Source organism: Polyergus mexicanus, unplaced genomic scaffold (genome assembly GCF_030449975.1).
Source record: "Polyergus mexicanus isolate NDT 795.1 unplaced genomic scaffold, iyPolMexi1.0 SCAF_20, whole genome shotgun sequence".
Classification (NCBI taxonomy): Eukaryota; Metazoa; Arthropoda; class Insecta; order Hymenoptera; family Formicidae; genus Polyergus; species Polyergus mexicanus.
The window spans coordinates 5,603,775-5,621,919 of record NW_027223340.1 but is presented as its reverse complement, the minus strand read 5'-3'; the positions used below and the strand labels follow the sequence as shown (position 1 = coordinate 5,621,919).

General features: G+C 31.5%; 3 protein-coding genes across 15 annotated transcripts; all 3 read left to right on the top strand.

Annotated features, from left to right (window-relative positions):
• Window positions 1-33: 33 nt before the first annotated feature.
• LOC138941691 (protein-associating with the carboxyl-terminal domain of ezrin) lies at window positions 34-2,909 on the top strand. Its single transcript, XM_070311542.1, has 5 exons — window positions 34-539; window positions 690-1,143; window positions 1,246-1,435; window positions 1,536-1,672; window positions 1,803-2,909. The coding sequence occupies exons 1-5, from the start codon at window positions 345-347 to the stop codon at window positions 2,738-2,740; spliced, it is 1,914 nt and encodes a 637-aa protein (XP_070167643.1). The 5' UTR covers window positions 34-344; the 3' UTR covers window positions 2,741-2,909.
• A 583-nt stretch (window positions 2,910-3,492) lies between these two features.
• LOC138941878 (GSK3-beta interaction protein) lies at window positions 3,493-5,510 on the top strand. The gene has a single exon (XM_070311822.1). It carries the CDS (start codon window positions 3,546-3,548, stop codon window positions 3,936-3,938), a length of 393 nt encoding a protein of 130 aa, XP_070167923.1. The 5' UTR covers window positions 3,493-3,545; the 3' UTR covers window positions 3,939-5,510.
• An 895-nt stretch (window positions 5,511-6,405) lies between these two features.
• On the top strand, window positions 6,406-18,139 carry Dmtn (transmembrane and coiled-coil domain 2 protein Dmtn). Of its 13 annotated transcripts, none has more exons than XM_070311815.1 (12): window positions 6,406-6,713; window positions 7,731-8,180; window positions 9,744-9,955; window positions 10,137-10,368; window positions 10,889-11,054; window positions 11,182-11,410; window positions 11,576-11,620; window positions 11,841-11,923; window positions 12,981-13,309; window positions 13,455-13,855; window positions 14,172-14,332; window positions 14,486-18,139. In XM_070311815.1, exons 3-11 carry the CDS (start codon window positions 9,813-9,815, stop codon window positions 14,326-14,328), a joined length of 1,785 nt encoding a protein of 594 aa, XP_070167916.1. In that variant the 5' UTR covers window positions 6,406-6,713; window positions 7,731-8,180; window positions 9,744-9,812; the 3' UTR covers window positions 14,329-14,332; window positions 14,486-18,139. The 13 variants fall into 13 exon arrangements, with proteins under 13 accessions (XP_070167916.1, XP_070167913.1, XP_070167915.1 ...); XM_070311812.1 differs by having other exon boundaries at window positions 7,314-8,180; XM_070311814.1 differs by having other exon boundaries at window positions 6,406-6,865.
• The last annotated feature ends 6 nt before the right edge of the window (window positions 18,140-18,145 follow it).

Genomic DNA, 18,145 nt, shown 5'->3' with positions numbered 1-18,145 from the left:
CGATCAATCGTAATCGAATATTTTCCTCGATCTAACCTTATAATGTTAGAAGTACGAAAAAAAAAGAAAATACTCAATAATAATTGGTTGAGATCCGCGCCCGGTCTAACGTCTAACCCAACTCAACTGACATGTCTTCTTGAAGTGTAATGTGATCTGCGTTATCAAAACCTATCAGCATCTGTCAGCTGAGATTTTATTAGTGTTGGCTGTGTTGAGACGCACAAGTTATAAACCAAATGGGATTCATAGCTTCTAGCTTTGTATTCACGATATACCTGAAAAATCCTTTCCTACATTTGACATAATTGACAATCTGGAACAACGTATATGCCAATCAACTAATGGGGAACGAAAAAAGTGCTCTACGCGGACTTGAAATCGAAGATAAGGCTGTCGAAGTTACAGACTATTGGATGCATTATGACGCGAGCATAAACGATTCAAATCTACAAAAATTGTCGATCTTCATCAGCGAACCATCCTTGCATTTTACAGCAACATTTAGAAGACCATCACCATTAGAGCGAGCAGCAAAGGTTGATCCTTATTTATTTTATTACAAACGATAAGGAACATTCTCGTACACTCAATATTATAAAAAATATAATATATATATATATATATATACATGTTACTAAAATAAAATTATAAGAAATATAAATGTTATCTGTCATATTATATTCTAGAATTTCATGTTACATCGGCATCCTTGTATTTTGAAATACATATCTTCATGGAACAAAGGTAGCAAGTTTTTTCTTGCCACAGAAGAAGCCAGGCCATTGGTTCAAGTTGTTGAGAAACAGAATATATTACAAATATGTATCGGTTTACATAGTGTCCTGCGAGCTTTAATATTTCTACACGAGACTGCATTGGCATCGCATAACAATGTATGCAGCAGTTCTATTTATGTTACTGCGGAAGGATATTGGAAATTGGGCGGATTAGAGTGCCTATGTAAAATGGCAGATGCAACATCAACATATTATCAAAGGATAAAAAGTTACAGATGTGAAAAAGCGATATCGCCAAACGAAGACATAGCCGATGTAATTAAATCTGATAATTTAACTTCTATTGATTCATATGCATTTGGAGTATTGGCGGACGATATTTTGAAAAACTTACAAGATACGGGTAAGCAAAGACTGAAAATTATCTATTATAGATATTGTATACATGTCAAGTGATATACTATGTTACAACACTTTATATTTCATGTCAAGTGTATAATTTTAGATGAAGCATTAAATTTATCGGAATTTAGAGAGTTTTGTAAAAAGAATCTGCAGAATCCAGATGCATGTTTGAGAAGTAGATTATTGAATGTATTGCAACATTCATTCTTCACTCACGAGTTTATAAAGATACATGCATTTCTAGAAGAATTACCATTAAAAATTGACATTGAAAGGGAAGAATTTTTCACGTAAGTAAATATTCGAAGAAAATTATGGTAATATTATGTGAATGAATGTGTATATATCTTGTCTAAGAAAATTAATATATCGAAACATTATTCTTTACAGGAAGTTGAGGCAACAGCTACAGATGTATCCCGAAGCTGTTGTTGCCGAACAATTAGGCAGAGTACTTCTTTCCAGAATTGTTTTGTTAGATAGCACTGCCCAAGTAAAACTTTTACCTTTTATTTTTAAACCCAAAGGTGAGGATATATTTATTATGACTATATTATTAAAATCTTCGTTATCATTATTATAATAGTTATATGATGTGTACAATTATATCTCATTTCATATAAACAAATAGTCTAATGAAACGTTTGATTTTTGCAGGTGAGAAAAACGATTTGGGGACTGGTCTATTCACAGTTTCTACCTTTAAGAGTATTCTAGTACCGAGACTTTTGCAAATGTTTTGCATTCGAGATGTTTCCATCCGTTTGTTACTATTATCCCATTTTAATTCGTTTGTACATGTATTTGAAGCGGGTGAACTGAAGAACCATATTCTTCCTGAATTACTTGTCGGGATAAAAGACACTAATGACGATCTCGTCTGTGCTACATTAAGGGCATTAGCTGACATAGTACCGATCTTGGGTGCAGCGGTGGTTATTGGTGGAAACCGGGGAAAACTATTTACAGACGGTCGGCCAAATAAGATAACAACTCGAAACAAAAATATCGACGTTAGAAAAGGTTTAACGTTTGCGCAGGAAATACCTGTTTTTGTAAATATAGATGAGAATAATGTGCATTTATCAGAAAGACCATCACCGGATGGTGGCGAGGATAAGAGGGAAAAAGAATTTGCGTTCGCCGAAGAGGAAAGCACTTGGTCGGATTGGGAAACGCAAGAGACAGCCATTGGAAATAGCCAGTGCGATATAGCAGAAGCTCCTTCAAATACTGTGCAGACGGAATTGCAAAACGTTAATTGCGATGCGCAATCATCGCCGCCCTCGGAATCATCGTCAAGTGCTATGAGAACAAAGTATACAAAGAAACTAGTACTTTCCGACATCACAGAGCTTGATATAAAGAATTCAAAGGTAACAAAATCTCCAAAGGAAGAATTTGATTTCTTTACAGATATGGAACCTGTTATACAGAAGACGCAGGTCTTACATATTCCAGAGGTGCAATCACCGAAAAGCATGTTTGATGTAAAAACAGTAAATGCTGCTTTGGAAGAGCATGACGATAATGGTTGGGCAGAAGATTTAAGTGATTTGAGTATAGATGAGACACATGAATTAGCAGAACAATGAGTTGCCTCTGTAAAAAGACAATTATTTGCACAAATAGGATAGTGAGATTATGATACGATAAACGATTTAGTTGTATCCATTTTTATCAACTTCCAACTAGTATATGTGATTGCCAACAACACATCATGTGTATATTATTAAAACAAATATTTTTAATAAATGTAAAATATATATGTTAAATACACAATACAAAGAGAAGGGATATTTATTCTTCATACAAGAATTTTATGGCAAATTATAGAAAAATGGTTAGAATGCATGTTTATAACAATTGTTAGATTGTTATTTGCATATAATCGATTAAAATTTCTCGCTCGATTAATATGGAAAGAATATATCAGGATAATTGAACATAATCATACATCTTTTCATCTAATTTCTTAGTATATGTTTTTCAAACAAACTTTTTTTATATGCACCATCTAAATCTAAAAGGTCGAATGTGAAAAACGCAAGAAAGTGCAACAGCGTCAGCAATATATATATATATATATATATATATATATATGTGTGTGTGTGTGTGTATAGGGATATATATATAGGGAATTATGTTTATATAGAGATTTTGTCTTTCGTGTTGTCTATGGCTGCGGTCGGGAAGACGCTAGAAATGCTTTGAAGCATTCGATTGACCAATCAGGATAAAAAGAGCAAAAATTTCTTTATTCTGATTGGTTAATCGAATGCTTCGAAGCATTTCTAGCGTCTTCACGACCGCAACCTATGAAAACAAAATCTATCATCCATCGTGATTTTTCAGTTCTGTGAATAAGAAAGAATCGCGATTCTCTGCAATTCCCATTAAATGTTAAATGTCTCTGGGCAAGAAGCGAGTCGCGTGATGTGGGAGGACGCGGACGATCGAGTTCTCGACAAGGAGCAGTGGCGGCTGGAGGCGCAAGCAGTGATCAATGACGTGAGAGAACACGTGCGGGACCTGAGGGTATCCGAGCGGCTGATCAGTACCAATCGGGTCATTTACCTGAATCTAACGACGCTGGAGAATCTGCGATTTTGCGTGGAACTGTCGGCTGCCGGTTTCGCCATCGTTGGCAATCGCCACGACGACACGTCCAATACGGATAACGAGCGGTTCGAGACGCCCTACAGCCTCCTGGATTTTGTCAGTCCGCACTACAGGAACTCCTTCGGCAATTCGCTGTTAGATAAACTAAAGGAGCTAAACGATCGACAGTAGATTTTATACGAAACGCACGTGTCGTTTCCGTCGACATAGGTTAGGATTAACTGTAATTAATTAGGTTGTCAAGTACCTGTGTATCATATTGCGCGATTTGGAAACACAATAATCATGCTAACAATTCGTGAAATTGATTCGCAGAAAATCTTTTTAGACATTCGCATTGTCTGTAATTATTTTTAAGATCACCGAAAGTTTTTGGGGAATATAAATTATTATTTAATATTTTTGCTGTTTAATTGCTCCGATAATGAAGTAATATGTATTGAATCAATGACAGAAATAGCTGGAACAAAAATTGACAGATAAGCTATATTCGGTTTAATTATTCTCTTTTTGCTCTGTTTTATAATATAATAAAATGTTTTCCTCTTTTTATTTCTGTGAAAAAACGAACTCATATTTATCTCAAGTGCAACTATATGTATAGGAAAATATAATTATTTATAAACATGACATAAGATAAAAGACGTGATATCGATTCTCTTCAATATTATTATGAAGAAATTATAAACTCACAATATAACAGAAATAAATTATATCATTAAAAAAACAGCATTTTGCGCAATTTTTTTCTTTCCTTTGGAAAGAAAAATCTTTAAAGGGCTATAAACGTAACTTTAAATAATAGTTAAATTAAGCATATTAAAAAGTTACAAATTATCGCAATAGTTTGAGAGTCAATTTATTGTTTCACAAAAGCTCACCGTATATTCTTATCGTCTTCTGCGAAATAATTTTACGATACTGCTGAGTTAATCAGTGGCTTTACAAAACATACTGATACATATACTTTATTGTATGTTATTATAATATAACTGCAATGAGATAATTTTACAAAGGGACATAGGGGATAATGAAAGATTATATAATATTATAAACTAAAAAAACCATACATTTTATATATATATATATATAGGGTGTCCCCAATTTAAATGGCGAAATTTTAAAAGCGTATAGGGGACCGAAAAACTAAGACGAGAAGTCCTTTAGAGGTTTGCTCGTTTTGCTCCATTTTAGAGAAAATCGCAAAAATTCAATCTCTCATTGTCAGTTGCTCTCTTGAATTGATTGGCACCGAATAAACTTTCTGCTTCAAGGTTCCTTACATATGTAAACACTTGACGTTATCCTTTATGGTGCCAATCAATTCAAGAGAGCAATAAAGAGACCGAATCATAGGTGCAGTGAACCAAATATCATTAGAACAATATCTAGCTGCAATTAATGAGGTCAATGCTAGATGTAATGCTTGCATCGCTGTAAGAGGCCAACATTTTGAACAATATCCGCATTAAATAGATGATAACATAAATAAAATGTAAATAAATAAGTAAAAAAACGAAAACTTGTTTTGTTTCTTATTTTGTGATTTTGTCCAAAATGGAGCAAAAACGAGCAAACCTCTAAAGGACTTTCCGTCATAGCTTTTCGGTCCCCTATACGCTCCTGAAGTTTTGCCATTTAAATTGAGGACGCCTTGTATATATCTCGATGAAAAGAAAATGCTAAAATATAGATTAAATGAAATTTTAAATTGCGATTTTTATTAAAAAAATATGCTTCGCAATTATTAAAATAAAATGAAATTTTCACGAGCTTGTTATTATTCTAAACTGTCCTCGAATACATTATCACTCATTTACTTGCAAAACAATTTTATTCAAATGTGAACTCACATTCAAATTTCAATATCTCTACATAATACATTTGCTGTTTTGCCCAATTTGCATGCGTTCAAGGATCAAAGAAGTTTAAAACGACTTTTGAGGTGGAACGCGACTGCCTTTTGAAGATACAGATATTTTTTATCTTGCTTTTCATAAATATCAATATTTTTAAAAAATTCAAATTTCGCGCATAGGTCACCTTATTATTTGTACGCTTTCAGCTACGAATTAGGCTCTTTTAAAACGAATATATCTATAGCAATAGCATATCTATATAGGTTTCATGCATCGTGGTTGTTGGTCAAAGAGATCGAAACTATTTTCTTTATTATTGACTGATTTAATATTATGCAACTTGCTTTATTTATCTTTTAAATTATAATTATTATTATATTTTTTGAAATCTTTTAATTATTATATTATTTAATCTATCTCCACTGTCAGATGCTATTTCGAGATAAATAAAAATATTTAGATGAATAGCTAGATGTACAATGCAAATAAGGCATATGTATATACAACGTCAAATATATATCTTTAATTCCCGCAAGAATTCTACGAGAGTTTTAAAAATGTATTGAGATTGTCTCGCTTGCTATTTCCGCGTCAATACTCGATAGTTACCTAATAGTATCTTATCTCGATAAAATCGGGGGCATCGGAATCTCCGTAGCCGCTCGTGCAGTCATTTAATTAATGCACCGTGGCTATCGTCAATGTGACGTGTGACGTATGATCAGTCGACCAGTCTCGTCGCTCGTGTCGCTCGTGTCGCTCGGTGCGCGCGCACTTGAAGTTGCACCTCCCTGCAAAGCGACTTTCGAACGAAACAGAGACAGAGAGTTCGGTACAAATCGACGTGTTGCCGCGCGACGATCCCGCCTGTTGTACGCCCGTCGTGGCCGCGAGGATGTCGAGGTCGAGATCGGTCCGACGAACGACGACATAACGATTATACGAACGGATACACACGAGAGATACTCCGCGAGGAAACGAGACCGGAGGCGAAGTCGTCATCGCCGCCGATGCTACTGCACTTCGATAGATCGCGCATCGGTGCGGCCGAGGTCGCGTCGTAGGCTGATCGAGCGACGAGGTGAAGGTGAGCGGATCGCGAGGCGAGGTGTCGACGTTGTTCGTTGGTTGCGATTCCGACGATGTGTCCGTGAAATCTGTAGAGTCGCTGTGCCGCGCGATAAGCGGGCTGCGACGAACAGCTGTGCTCGACAAAAGTCTCGTTCTTGGACTCGCGAGGTAACTTTGACAGATCGCGTATCCCGCGAGAATGTCTTCGACGCACTCCCTTGCGTATTTTTCTCGGAGAGGAAAAATTTCCGATTCGAGGTTGACAGCCGGCTCGTTTCTACAAAAAAACTCACGTCTCGTCTCATTTCGAACGACGATGATTTAAACAAGATGTGTATTTTACGCGCCGAATACACCCGTCAGATCTCTGTTTATATACGTGCGTGATGTCCGACGAGCGAAGAAAGTCTCTCGAATCGGAGGAGGCGCAATTTAACACAGCCTGACACAGCCTCGACATCCAAGGCACTTAATATTCTTACACGCGCGCTGAACGTGCCCGCTCTCACGCACACGTCTGCGTGTTTTTACTCTCGTGTGAGATCATCTGTGCTTTTCTCTAACAATTCGATGCGAATCGCAGTGCGAATGAACGCAGGGTGTTTTGCCGTTATAGATCTGGTTGCGACAACATCAAGTTCGGCGCTATACATCCTTGCCAAATCGAATTCTGTCATCCTGTATCAGAAGCAGAATTATGACACAAATAGTTGGCATCGTGATGACAAGAAACTTAGTTAAATGGGACTAATTAACATTATCAACGCTATCATATATATTAGCGGATCGAGTGTTCTTCTTCCTTTTTCAATTAGATCGGAATAAGAATATTGTGTGCACATCATTAATTTCAGTCAATTTTAAAGAGATTTCTTTTGCACGAAATAGTAGATAAAAATAATATCGAATCGTTCCTATAAATATTAATGAATGCTTTCTACATTCAATTAATTTTCTATCCTTTTTTTTTACGGAACTACAATAAAAAGGGATTAGAAATAATTGAGTTATTAACTGTGACTAATATTTGCAGGAATGCAACCTGTGTAACGTAAGAGAAGGAAAGACAGCCTAGCGAGAAATTGACATTGTTGTTTCGCCGATCCTATAAACGCACGCGCCACTTATGTTAATACACGGTGTGGATTTTGCATCGATACCAGTGCGAACTACTTTGCGGTTTACAGTACGTGCACAAGCAAAATCGACAGGAGAGCAAAGTCCATGGACTTTGCATTTCTTTCAGATCGTCGAGTAATGCGAAAGAGCAACACCGTTACGCGAATGCGTTTTACAATCGTCCTGCGAACTGTCTCGTATGTCGTGCAAAGTGTATCACCTCTGTGATTTGTATTATTATCGCGAAACGTTATGTACGTTTGTACAGAGTTGTACGTTTTGTTAAATTGTGTAACCAGCTACTCTCTTGCTACTCCTGGTCTAAAAAGGAACATCGCCGAGACCTTCGCCAACCACGTGATCGGCAAGTTTAATTTCGTTTACCTTACATCAAGTATGGTAACGAATGCGAGCGAGCATTTTTTTGTCGCTCTGATGAATGACAGATTCGACGAACATCCTAAAATTTAATCGCTTGCATCCCTGATTTTCTCATTCTCGACTTAAGAGAAATTTTCCTTACTTTTTATGTAATTTTATAAAGAGAGAGTATAAATATCTTTACTTTCAATTCACATGCTTTGAAGTTTTCTATTCTTTTTTTAATCTCATATCTTGTATATATGTATTTATAAAATGATTAAACAGCGAGATGAACGAGATGAATGTAGTATCTTGAAAAGCTTGTATCCTTTGGACTCTAGTTTTCAGTAGGATCATGTTGTTTACTATGCATTTTTAATCCTAGATCTATATTAGTAGTCGGTCATGATACAATGTCATGATAGCAATGATTCATTGATTCATTCAATCAAATTGAATTATAAACAGCAATGTATAGAAAAACTATTTGTGCATTTTTTTTTCCTTTTTATTTATTGTTGCAGGCAGTAACAGGAAAATAAATTGTAATATGTTAAATTTAATTTTGTAATATAATTATATAATATGTAGTAATTTATAGTGCATATATATATATATATATATATATAACATCAATATATTAAGAGGGTAAAAGCTTCTTTTTTAATACAATTCAGTTACATATACATTCTTTTAAATATACATTTAAAAGATTTGTACAAAACTTCTAAAAATCTTTTTAACTGATGAATTTTTGTGTTATATTATTATCTGCGCATTAAGCAGGACTTTTAAATAATTGTTATTGTAAATTAAATATGGATTTATCTCTTTGACATATCTCTCTGTGACATCTCCTACATTCTATATTTAGATGCACAGACTGTGTGCTCAATGTATATTTAAAATACAAATTAGATAATGTAACCTCTTAGAGAGAGAAAATTGCTGTTCAAGATAGGTGCAGGGGTTCGGCACAATGGAATGTTTGTTTTGTAACTTGTTATGCCTTATGTTTTATATTGTTGTAATAGAAGGAATATATAAAATAAGTATACTGTTTCAGAAAATTAACATTAAAATATATTTATATTAATATGATAATGAGATTAAATTAATTAATAAATATTTATATAATGCAAAAAAATTAAGAAATAAAATAAAATTATACGTGCATTAAAATAAATCTTTGAAATTGAGATTATTTCATCACTGGTTTATTCTCAGGAAAAGCCTATGAATCATAATAAACTGTAGCAAGATAAAGTTTATCATAGAAGAGATATACTCTGCTGATACTGACTTTTATCTAATAATACTAGGAAGCATGAGAAATCTCTTAGATTATCAATTCTTTAATTCCTGATATTAATTATTAGAATTGTATCTTAATTATTTCAACTTAAAATTATTAAATATTGATTTTTATTGAATATACAATTTTCAAATAAATGGATTAATAATAGATTTTGTATTAATTAATAGAGCATAATAATTATATAAAATTATACTATTATATATTCCATAATTTTTTTCTAATGCTTATATAATTTGCTTTGTTTAGGTGTGAACTTGCCGAAACAAAGCAATAGATAGAACAAGGGATATATGATAACCTTTTTGGAACGAAGGCATGGCAAGCTTGATGGTGAACACTTCCAGTAAGAACAGCTCGCGCAGTGGATCTCCTAGTAGAACGCCTTCGACATTCCAACTACATCAGCAGTCATCAACAGTAAGCTTGGATCATACTTCGAGATTGCGTAATGTTTCAATGTAAGACTCTATTAAACAATATAGTTATAGATATTATTTATTACATATTTAATATGTAACGACCATCCAACAAGTCATATATATATTCATAATTTATTTATTTGTGTATAATATTTTTGTATTAATTTCAATATATTGTAAATGCTAATTTGAAAAAAATAAGGAAAATAATAGATAGAAGTGACATGTATTTTAGTTCTCAAGCAGGCGAGGGTAGCACAGGCAGTGGAAGTAGTGGTGGCGGTGGTGGTGGTACAGGAAGTAGCCTCAGCATGAAGAGCAGCAGTAGGCAAAGATCACCAGGAAATTTAATTCGCATGGGAGATGCTATGGATGAATCAAGTAATATTACAAACACTGCCGAACCAGAGGAGTTTGTGCCAAATATTCATCCACCGACTGACGACGAAGGAGTATGTACATTAAAATGTTTTCTTTGATCCGAGAATTAAGATATTTCTTCAAATTCTCGGATTTAATAAAGTACTGTACGAGATAATAAACGTTTATATCAATGGCAGGCAGGAAAATTGTCACTTTATCCGCCTAATGTGTATGTGTATTGAGCATATAACATGACTTTGCATTCTTACATAAAAAGAGTTATATAATATTGTACATGTACTGATCTAGTGGATTATCAACTATTCACATACAGTTAGGTCATAGGTCAAATAGTATGACTATGCGCATAATGTTTTCAGCAAGACTATATTGGTTTTATATTTAAACTATTTATATTCAAAATTAATTTAAAAATTTTTGGTTTTATTTAATTTCTTACTAGAACAGAGAATATAAGTTAATTTGTTTCTAGTATGTTGAAACTCTGTTTTAAAAAACATGTTCTTATATTTAACATTATATATATGACTTATATCTTAAACATTTTTAAATGATTCCTGTATATGTGTGTGTGCGTGATATCTATAGGAACAATACCATGCAACCCAATCGTTCCTATCAAATGGTTCTTCTGAATTGATAGCCGATGATGTTGACTCTAGTGCAACACGAGTTCGCCAAGCTATTGAACATATACAAAGTAAAATTGCTAAGACGCGAGAATTGATAAGAATAGAACAAACCACGCGAGATGGTACGTAAACATTTCTCAATTTAACTAATAAGGAAATATATAAAGATACAAAGAATCTGTCTTTCTTGTTTTGATATGTATTTTTTTATTCTTAATATACAAATTATGCATTATTTGATTTTTATAGAAAACGTCAATGAATATTTAAAATTGGCTGCTAATGCGGACAAACAGCAATTAACTAGGATTAAAACGGTATTTGAGAAGAAGAATCAAAAATCGGCTCATAGTATTTCACAGCTACAAAAAAAGTTAGACAGTTACATGAAAAAATTGAAAAATTACGAAATGAATGGCGCACCCACGAGTCATAGACAACCGAGAGAAATGTTACGCGATATGGGACAAGGACTTAAGTGAGTATTAAATAGATGATTATTTCAAATACAAGTGTGATTAATTTTTTTTTATATCTAGGGAAAAATGTCTATTTGTTGTGAAGGATATAAATTTTACTGTATATCTTATAAAATAGATATTACAAAAATAATGTCTTTGGCTAATTTGGACTTACATTTCAGACATGTGGGAGGAAACATAAGAGACGGAATCACTGGTTTTTCAGGGTGAATGTTCATTTAAAAATAGATCCCATATCCAAATGTGCTGAAACTATATTCTTATTCTTTGATTCATCGCAGAACTTTTTAGAATCATGTTGCCATTAATATTACTGCATCTTAATATTAATTAAACACATTTACTCTTTTCTTAAAAGTTTACAAAAGGTATTATATAAAAATATTGTGCTTATTTATATTTACAATTGTATTCTCTCTATTGCAGAACTGTAATGTCTAAACCAAGAGAGTTTGCTCATCTTATTAAAAATAAATTTGGAAGTGCTGATAATATAAATACTTTATCACGTAAGTAGCAATAAATAAATTTCTAGTGAATTTTATATATTTATATTTATACATATATAACATCTATTATGTTAACTAATAACTATATATTAATATAACTATAGTATATTAACTAATAACTATAAACATTTATTCATATATTGTAGCAGTCGGTTAAAAAACATTGAGTCAGAATAATATATTTTTTTAAACATTACACACATATATATGTTATTTATATTGTATATTTTATTATTAAAAAAATTAATTTTATATAATTTTTACAATATAAAAGTATTTTTTTAGCATTTATTTGAATGTAAAATATGTTAAATAAGAGAAGAAAATAAACATTTTTTTAACATTTTTGCTATCATGGCAGTTGAGAGTAGTAAGTAATGTGTTGGTCAAGGAACGAAAGAATTCTGTTACACTTTATTATATGCTTTTTGCACACAGTATTTTTTCGGCTCTGCTTCAAGCTTCTTATCTTCTTTATAAAATTAAGTGATAACAATATCGCTATATCTTAAGTATTTGATATTAAAAATTATCTTGTTTATATAATGTATTTCTTACTTTTAAAACTTTTGCTTGTTAATTTTCTATTTCTTTATTGGCAAGAAATTTATTTCTTCTATTTTTTTAAATATTATCTTATCTTGTCTTTTATGTCGCACATATATATTGTATGTATATATGTGTGTGTACACACAACTCACACACACACACATATGTATATATCTTATTATGTAGTGAGATATTATGTAATTTGCAATTGCTTCTTCTGTGATTATGTATTTGTCTTTCTTTAGTTACCAGTTATCCAATACTTAAAAAAATAATGCTAAAATATATAATTTATCAAATAATCACAGTTGTAATATATATGTACTATTATAATAAAAAACAAAAAATTTTTGCTTTTTAACAATTATCTAAAATAATAAAAAGTGATTTATGCAAAGTTTTTATTTATGTAAGGAAACTAAATAATAAAAATAATTTTTATTTCTCGAAAGGCTAAACTCTTTGGTATTGGATAACATTCTAACTTGCCACCTCTGTGTCTCTACAGATGGCTCGACTTTTTATGTAAACGATACACCGCATGCAGGTAATGGTGATAACGCTAGCGTTGAAGAAGACAAAACTCATCATGGTTCAGCCACACTTCCTGGTGGATGCAGTCTAGGATCTACTCAAAGCGCAGCGGCTATGAAATTCCCGTCCGAGGAAGGATCAGAATGTTCTAGTGTGACCAGTGAAAGCGGTCCTGGTAGTAGAGGACAGCCACATGCTTGTCACAGTAATAATGCAGCCTTGAGTCTTAAATCTATTTTCGCAGAACTACAAGAACACCGGGAACATCTTGACCAAATGAGGGAAAAATTAGATAGCGTAAAGGTTTGTTTTCAGTCTCAATTGTATGATGCATTCAGTACATTTAAACTGATATTTTAAATAGATTGTATATGTGTGAGATAAAAAAATTACATATGTAATTTCGTAATAATAGAAATATATAGTTAATTTTCTTTTTGTTATCTAGACATTACAACAGGAAGTGACATATCTTTCCCATTCCCTCCAAGAAGAACGTTTCAGATGCGAACGTTTGGAAGAGCAAATTAACGACTTAACGGAACTACATCAAAATGAAGTAGAAAACTTGAAACAGACTATTACAGATATGGAGGAAAAAGTGCAATATCAAAGCGAGGATAGACTACGTGATATACACGAGATGTTGGAGAGTTGTCAAACTAAAATCTGTAAAATGGAGCATCAGCAACAACAGCACCAGCAATATGTTACATTGGAGGGTCTAGATAATAGCAATGCAAGAGCATTGGTTGTAAAATTGATAAATGTAGTATTAACTGTATTGCAAGTTATTTTGCTTCTCGTTGCAACAGTTGCTGGTATTATGATGCCTTTCCTCAGAACTAGGTAAAATTGTTATTAAAATAACTTTTTTTTTTTTTTATCCTTTTCATTGTAATAATGAATTATTCATCAATGAAATATTTAAATTATATATTCTATATTCTTATCATTTTGACGAATAATTAATACATAATAGTTTAAAAAAATGTGCAATATAAATAAGATACCAATATACAATATAATCTTTCTTTTTCTCTTAAATTATAATTTGTTTTCTCTTCTTAAGTTTCATTCATCTTTATATTACAATATATGATTTTAAATCTGATTTTATTTTGCTCATTCATTATTCTATTTTGTTTTTGCATGTTTGTTACAGCTGTACTAAGCCTCATTGTTTCATGTGTAGGGTGCGTATATTAACAACCACATTCGTTGTGCTTGGCATAGTGTTTGTGCTAAAGCAATGGCCTGAGGTACATGATGTTGGTAGTCACCTCATACGCCATCTTAAACAGACCCTCGCTATGAAGTAGCATTGTAAGTATATTAAATCTTGCACATTCTTTTGTCGATGCAATTTATTATGTCATTATAATTCAGAAAGAGAGAGAATTTAAATTAAACCAAATATATAAAAGTCAAATAGTTTATCACAGAAATATTTTAAGTGAATAAAATTTATTATTTTAGGGTGGAATACTTAAATTTAATTTGATTTTTTGTGATGAAGCTGGATTAGATTGGATATACATTGATTGAAATCTTGCATCCATTTATCAATGTTGTAACATTGAAGCAATAATAGTGTGTATATAAGTATGTAAATAAGTTTATTTGTATCTTTGGTTATTTAAACTTTTTATTATATTATTATTACTATTGTTTTCATAAAAATAAGTAATATGTTAATTTTATTTTTGATATAATTATTTAAATTGACACAAAGTTATTTTGCTATAAGAAAATACGCGATTTTTATAAATTAATTTGTACAAATTGTCATTAATTTATATCCTCATTTTGATCTGATATTAGCTTCAATTTTTCATGATTTATTAGTATGATCTATATTACTGGACGAATGACATTAGAAATTAAGGCACAGAAAATAATTTTAATAGTATTATATAGTATGACACTGCTTGGGTGTATACATATGTGATACATCATTATGAAAGTTTGATTTCACCAATTGGCAACATATCTCATATATTTATTTTTTGGCGGATGAATGGTCAAAAAGTAGTGTAAAAGAAATCAAGTGAGAAAGTGTTGTTAAAGTGATGCACACCAGAACACTGTCTTCAATCTGCATGAGATGATAGGTCCAACGACAATTCGTTAATATAAAAACGGTTTGTTTCGATTTCTCTTGGATGCATATGTCGATAAATGAAACGAAATGAAGAATTTGTAACATCCCAATCGTCCAATTGCTAAACAATAATTGTAAATTAAGACAGAGCTCTTATATCACTAAAAATAGCTGCTGTCCGGCGTTGTATAAAGTAGTATATATAGTTGTATATTGTTTACTTGTTATTTGTAAGATTCGATATATAAAAAGTATAAATTCTCTAGAAAATGCAAGCTTTTTAATCATAGTTGTGCATTGCATAAAATAGTTAGCGTGTAAATTGAGCCTCGAGTTTAATGAAAGGGACAATGAAAGAAATTTTGCTGGAAACTATGTTAAAAGATATTATGTTTGTGGAAAATCAAAGTGAATATGAAATTTGGATATAAATAACAAGTTTCATATACAACGCTCGCATGTGCTATTAAATCCAATATCAATAAAAGAGGACCAACCGTCTCTTTCCTCTTATACTACGACTAAGATACAATTTACATCGCATTACATATATAACTTAAAATTGTGTATATGACAATGAAAGATGCAGGAACGATTTATTATTATCCCAGTTATCAGCCATTATTAGCAATCTAATCATCAAAAACATAAATCTGCATATATTAGATTGAACAGAAAGCTCGTTCTGTTTTTTGCTAACAGATGAAGACTGAAAAAACAGCACGAACTTTCGGTTTAACCCAATATATTATAATGAGCATAAAGAATTGAACCATGACAGTTAATTGAAATGAGAGAAAGACTGAAGGACTACAATATTGTAGGAATTACAGGTTTAATTTAACATTGGCTTGAATTTAATAACGTGCACTATAATTTCGAATTTTTAATATTGGAGAAAGAAATTTCTTATGTAAATTAATATCATATAATGTGAAAGAATACAAATTTATAGAAATGTGCAAAGTATTTGATATGTGGCAAAAACAAGACAAGTTAAAATCACAAAATAGAATTCTAAAACAAGCGTCTAGTTTGTGTTTCTTCTGTGTACACTATCATTGTTTAATAACAGAGCATAAATATGTCTTATATATTCACTACTTTATAATATACTTTTCCATTTTTTCACAATTCTATGTTTGAGATAATCCATGTTTAAGCACTATTGTTACTAGATACAATCGCAATATACAATACACATTAAAATTAAATAGCAAATATTACTCAATTCATCTCATTTATGCAGTTTCTGTCTTGCACATAGAAATTAAAATGTTTATCTTTATTTCAGGCTGTTATGTGTTTGTAGCTAAATAATAATATGTGTATGTGTTTGCAGTTAAGTAATAATACAATAGCTTGTATTCAACATTTCGGTATCTGTGTCCATTTGTCCATTTAATAGCATAGCAAGTACAACAGCACAAAGAATATTCAGAAAATAATTCAAAATAGCTGCTTGTATTGCATACATAAAAAAATTTAGTGATATGTTTCACTATGTGTCGACACGAATATCTTGGATATTAACAGTATACATTGCTATCCAAATGTTGTATTAATTTATAAATATGCAATAAGACGAAAAAAAGGATAAGAATATTTGGTAAATGAGCAGTAATTCAACATATAGAAATTGAAGGCGTGATGAAATAACTTTATGCAAAAAGATTGCTATTCAATTTATTCTTGATCTCAAAGCAAGTGAAAATTGACTGCATATTCATCAAGTGTATTTATTGTTCTCGAGATTATTCAGTAAATTTCTCGTGCATAGTTTAGCATTGATTTGGACAATTCAACAAATTAACAATTGACGCCAGGAAAATGGTGTTTCAATATTTTCAATATTGTTTTTCATGTTCCTCTAGAGTAAATATTCCATTTCGGATTTACACAAATTGCTGTGATTATGCTAGGTTTATATATAAGCTTAAAATTTAAGAAGCAGCTTTGGGATCAATATAATCACAATTGGGGAAAACTCCACAAAACATATATGCTGTATATATACAGAGATTTCATAAATACTGTTCATCATTCATATATATAATAAGTAATATTTGCGACAAATAAAGACGTATTCATTTAACCGAATATATAAATCAATATATAAATGTTTTTTTCGTTATATAAAATACATGAAACACTACTTTTTAAAATTGTAAATATTTAGTATTACATAATCACATAAGTATAAGTAGTCAAAATATATAGGGTGTTAAACATATATTATGTTTTATATTAAAATGTGACAATGTTTGAACTGCATTTTGTATTGCCATTTTAGCTTCTTTAAACGAAATATATTTAAAAAAACAAATTCATATTAATTCCGCGTTCTATATATTTGTTAGATAATATACAAAACACCCTATATGTTTGTAATTTTAAATCATGGTGCTTTTGTAACATATATATTTAACACTATTAGAGGATTAGAGAATTTATCCACACGATTGACCACCGATTTTTAATGAGGGCCCCTACACGCTTATAAAAATATTTGAGCGATATGTAGAGGAAGAAAACTGAAAGATTAAAATATATAATAGAGAGATGGTGCGCTAATTCTTGAAATTAAAAAAGTTATTAAAAACACACACAACGACGAACGTATTTTGTACTTTATTGAACTATCGCATAAGTTTACGTTTTTCTACATAAAGCCGTTTACAATTTTATATGTATTTTATATTTACGAGGCTCTACGGCACAACGTCATACAAATATATGCACCGTATAATTTGCGATGTAATTAGCATTAAAAATAATAATTTGTCGTCGTTTGTAGCTTAGGGGCCCCCTACATGTAGATATAACTTAGACAACAGAACTATTAAATAAATTATGTCATCGATGCCTTGCGTAGGTAGATAGTTAATGTCAAATTATAGAATAAATATTCGTTGTCAATTGTAGAACGGTAATAGGCAATGCCAGCAGCAGTTATTGTAAAGATTGTTACATTCATTATTCATTATGCATAAATATATATATATATATATATATATATATATATATATATATAT

Coding starts and splice junctions, on each gene's coding strand:
- Dmtn (XM_070311816.1), top strand. CDS start 9,813: ATGGCAAGCTTGATGGTGAACACTTCCAGTAAGAACAGCTCGCGCAGT. Junction 11,055..11,181: donor AGAACAAACCACGCGAGATG/GTACGTAAACAT, acceptor TGATTTTTATAG/AAAACGTCAATGAATATTTA. Junction 13,856..14,171: donor ATGCCTTTCCTCAGAACTAG/GTAAAATTGTTA, acceptor TGTTTGTTACAG/CTGTACTAAGCCTCATTGTT.
- LOC138941691 (XM_070311542.1), top strand. CDS start 345: ATGGGGAACGAAAAAAGTGCTCTACGCGGACTTGAAATCGAAGATAAG. Junction 540..689: donor CATTAGAGCGAGCAGCAAAG/GTTGATCCTTAT, acceptor ATTATATTCTAG/AATTTCATGTTACATCGGCA. Junction 1,673..1,802: donor TTTTATTTTTAAACCCAAAG/GTGAGGATATAT, acceptor TGATTTTTGCAG/GTGAGAAAAACGATTTGGGG.
- LOC138941878 (XM_070311822.1), top strand. CDS start 3,546: ATGTTAAATGTCTCTGGGCAAGAAGCGAGTCGCGTGATGTGGGAGGAC.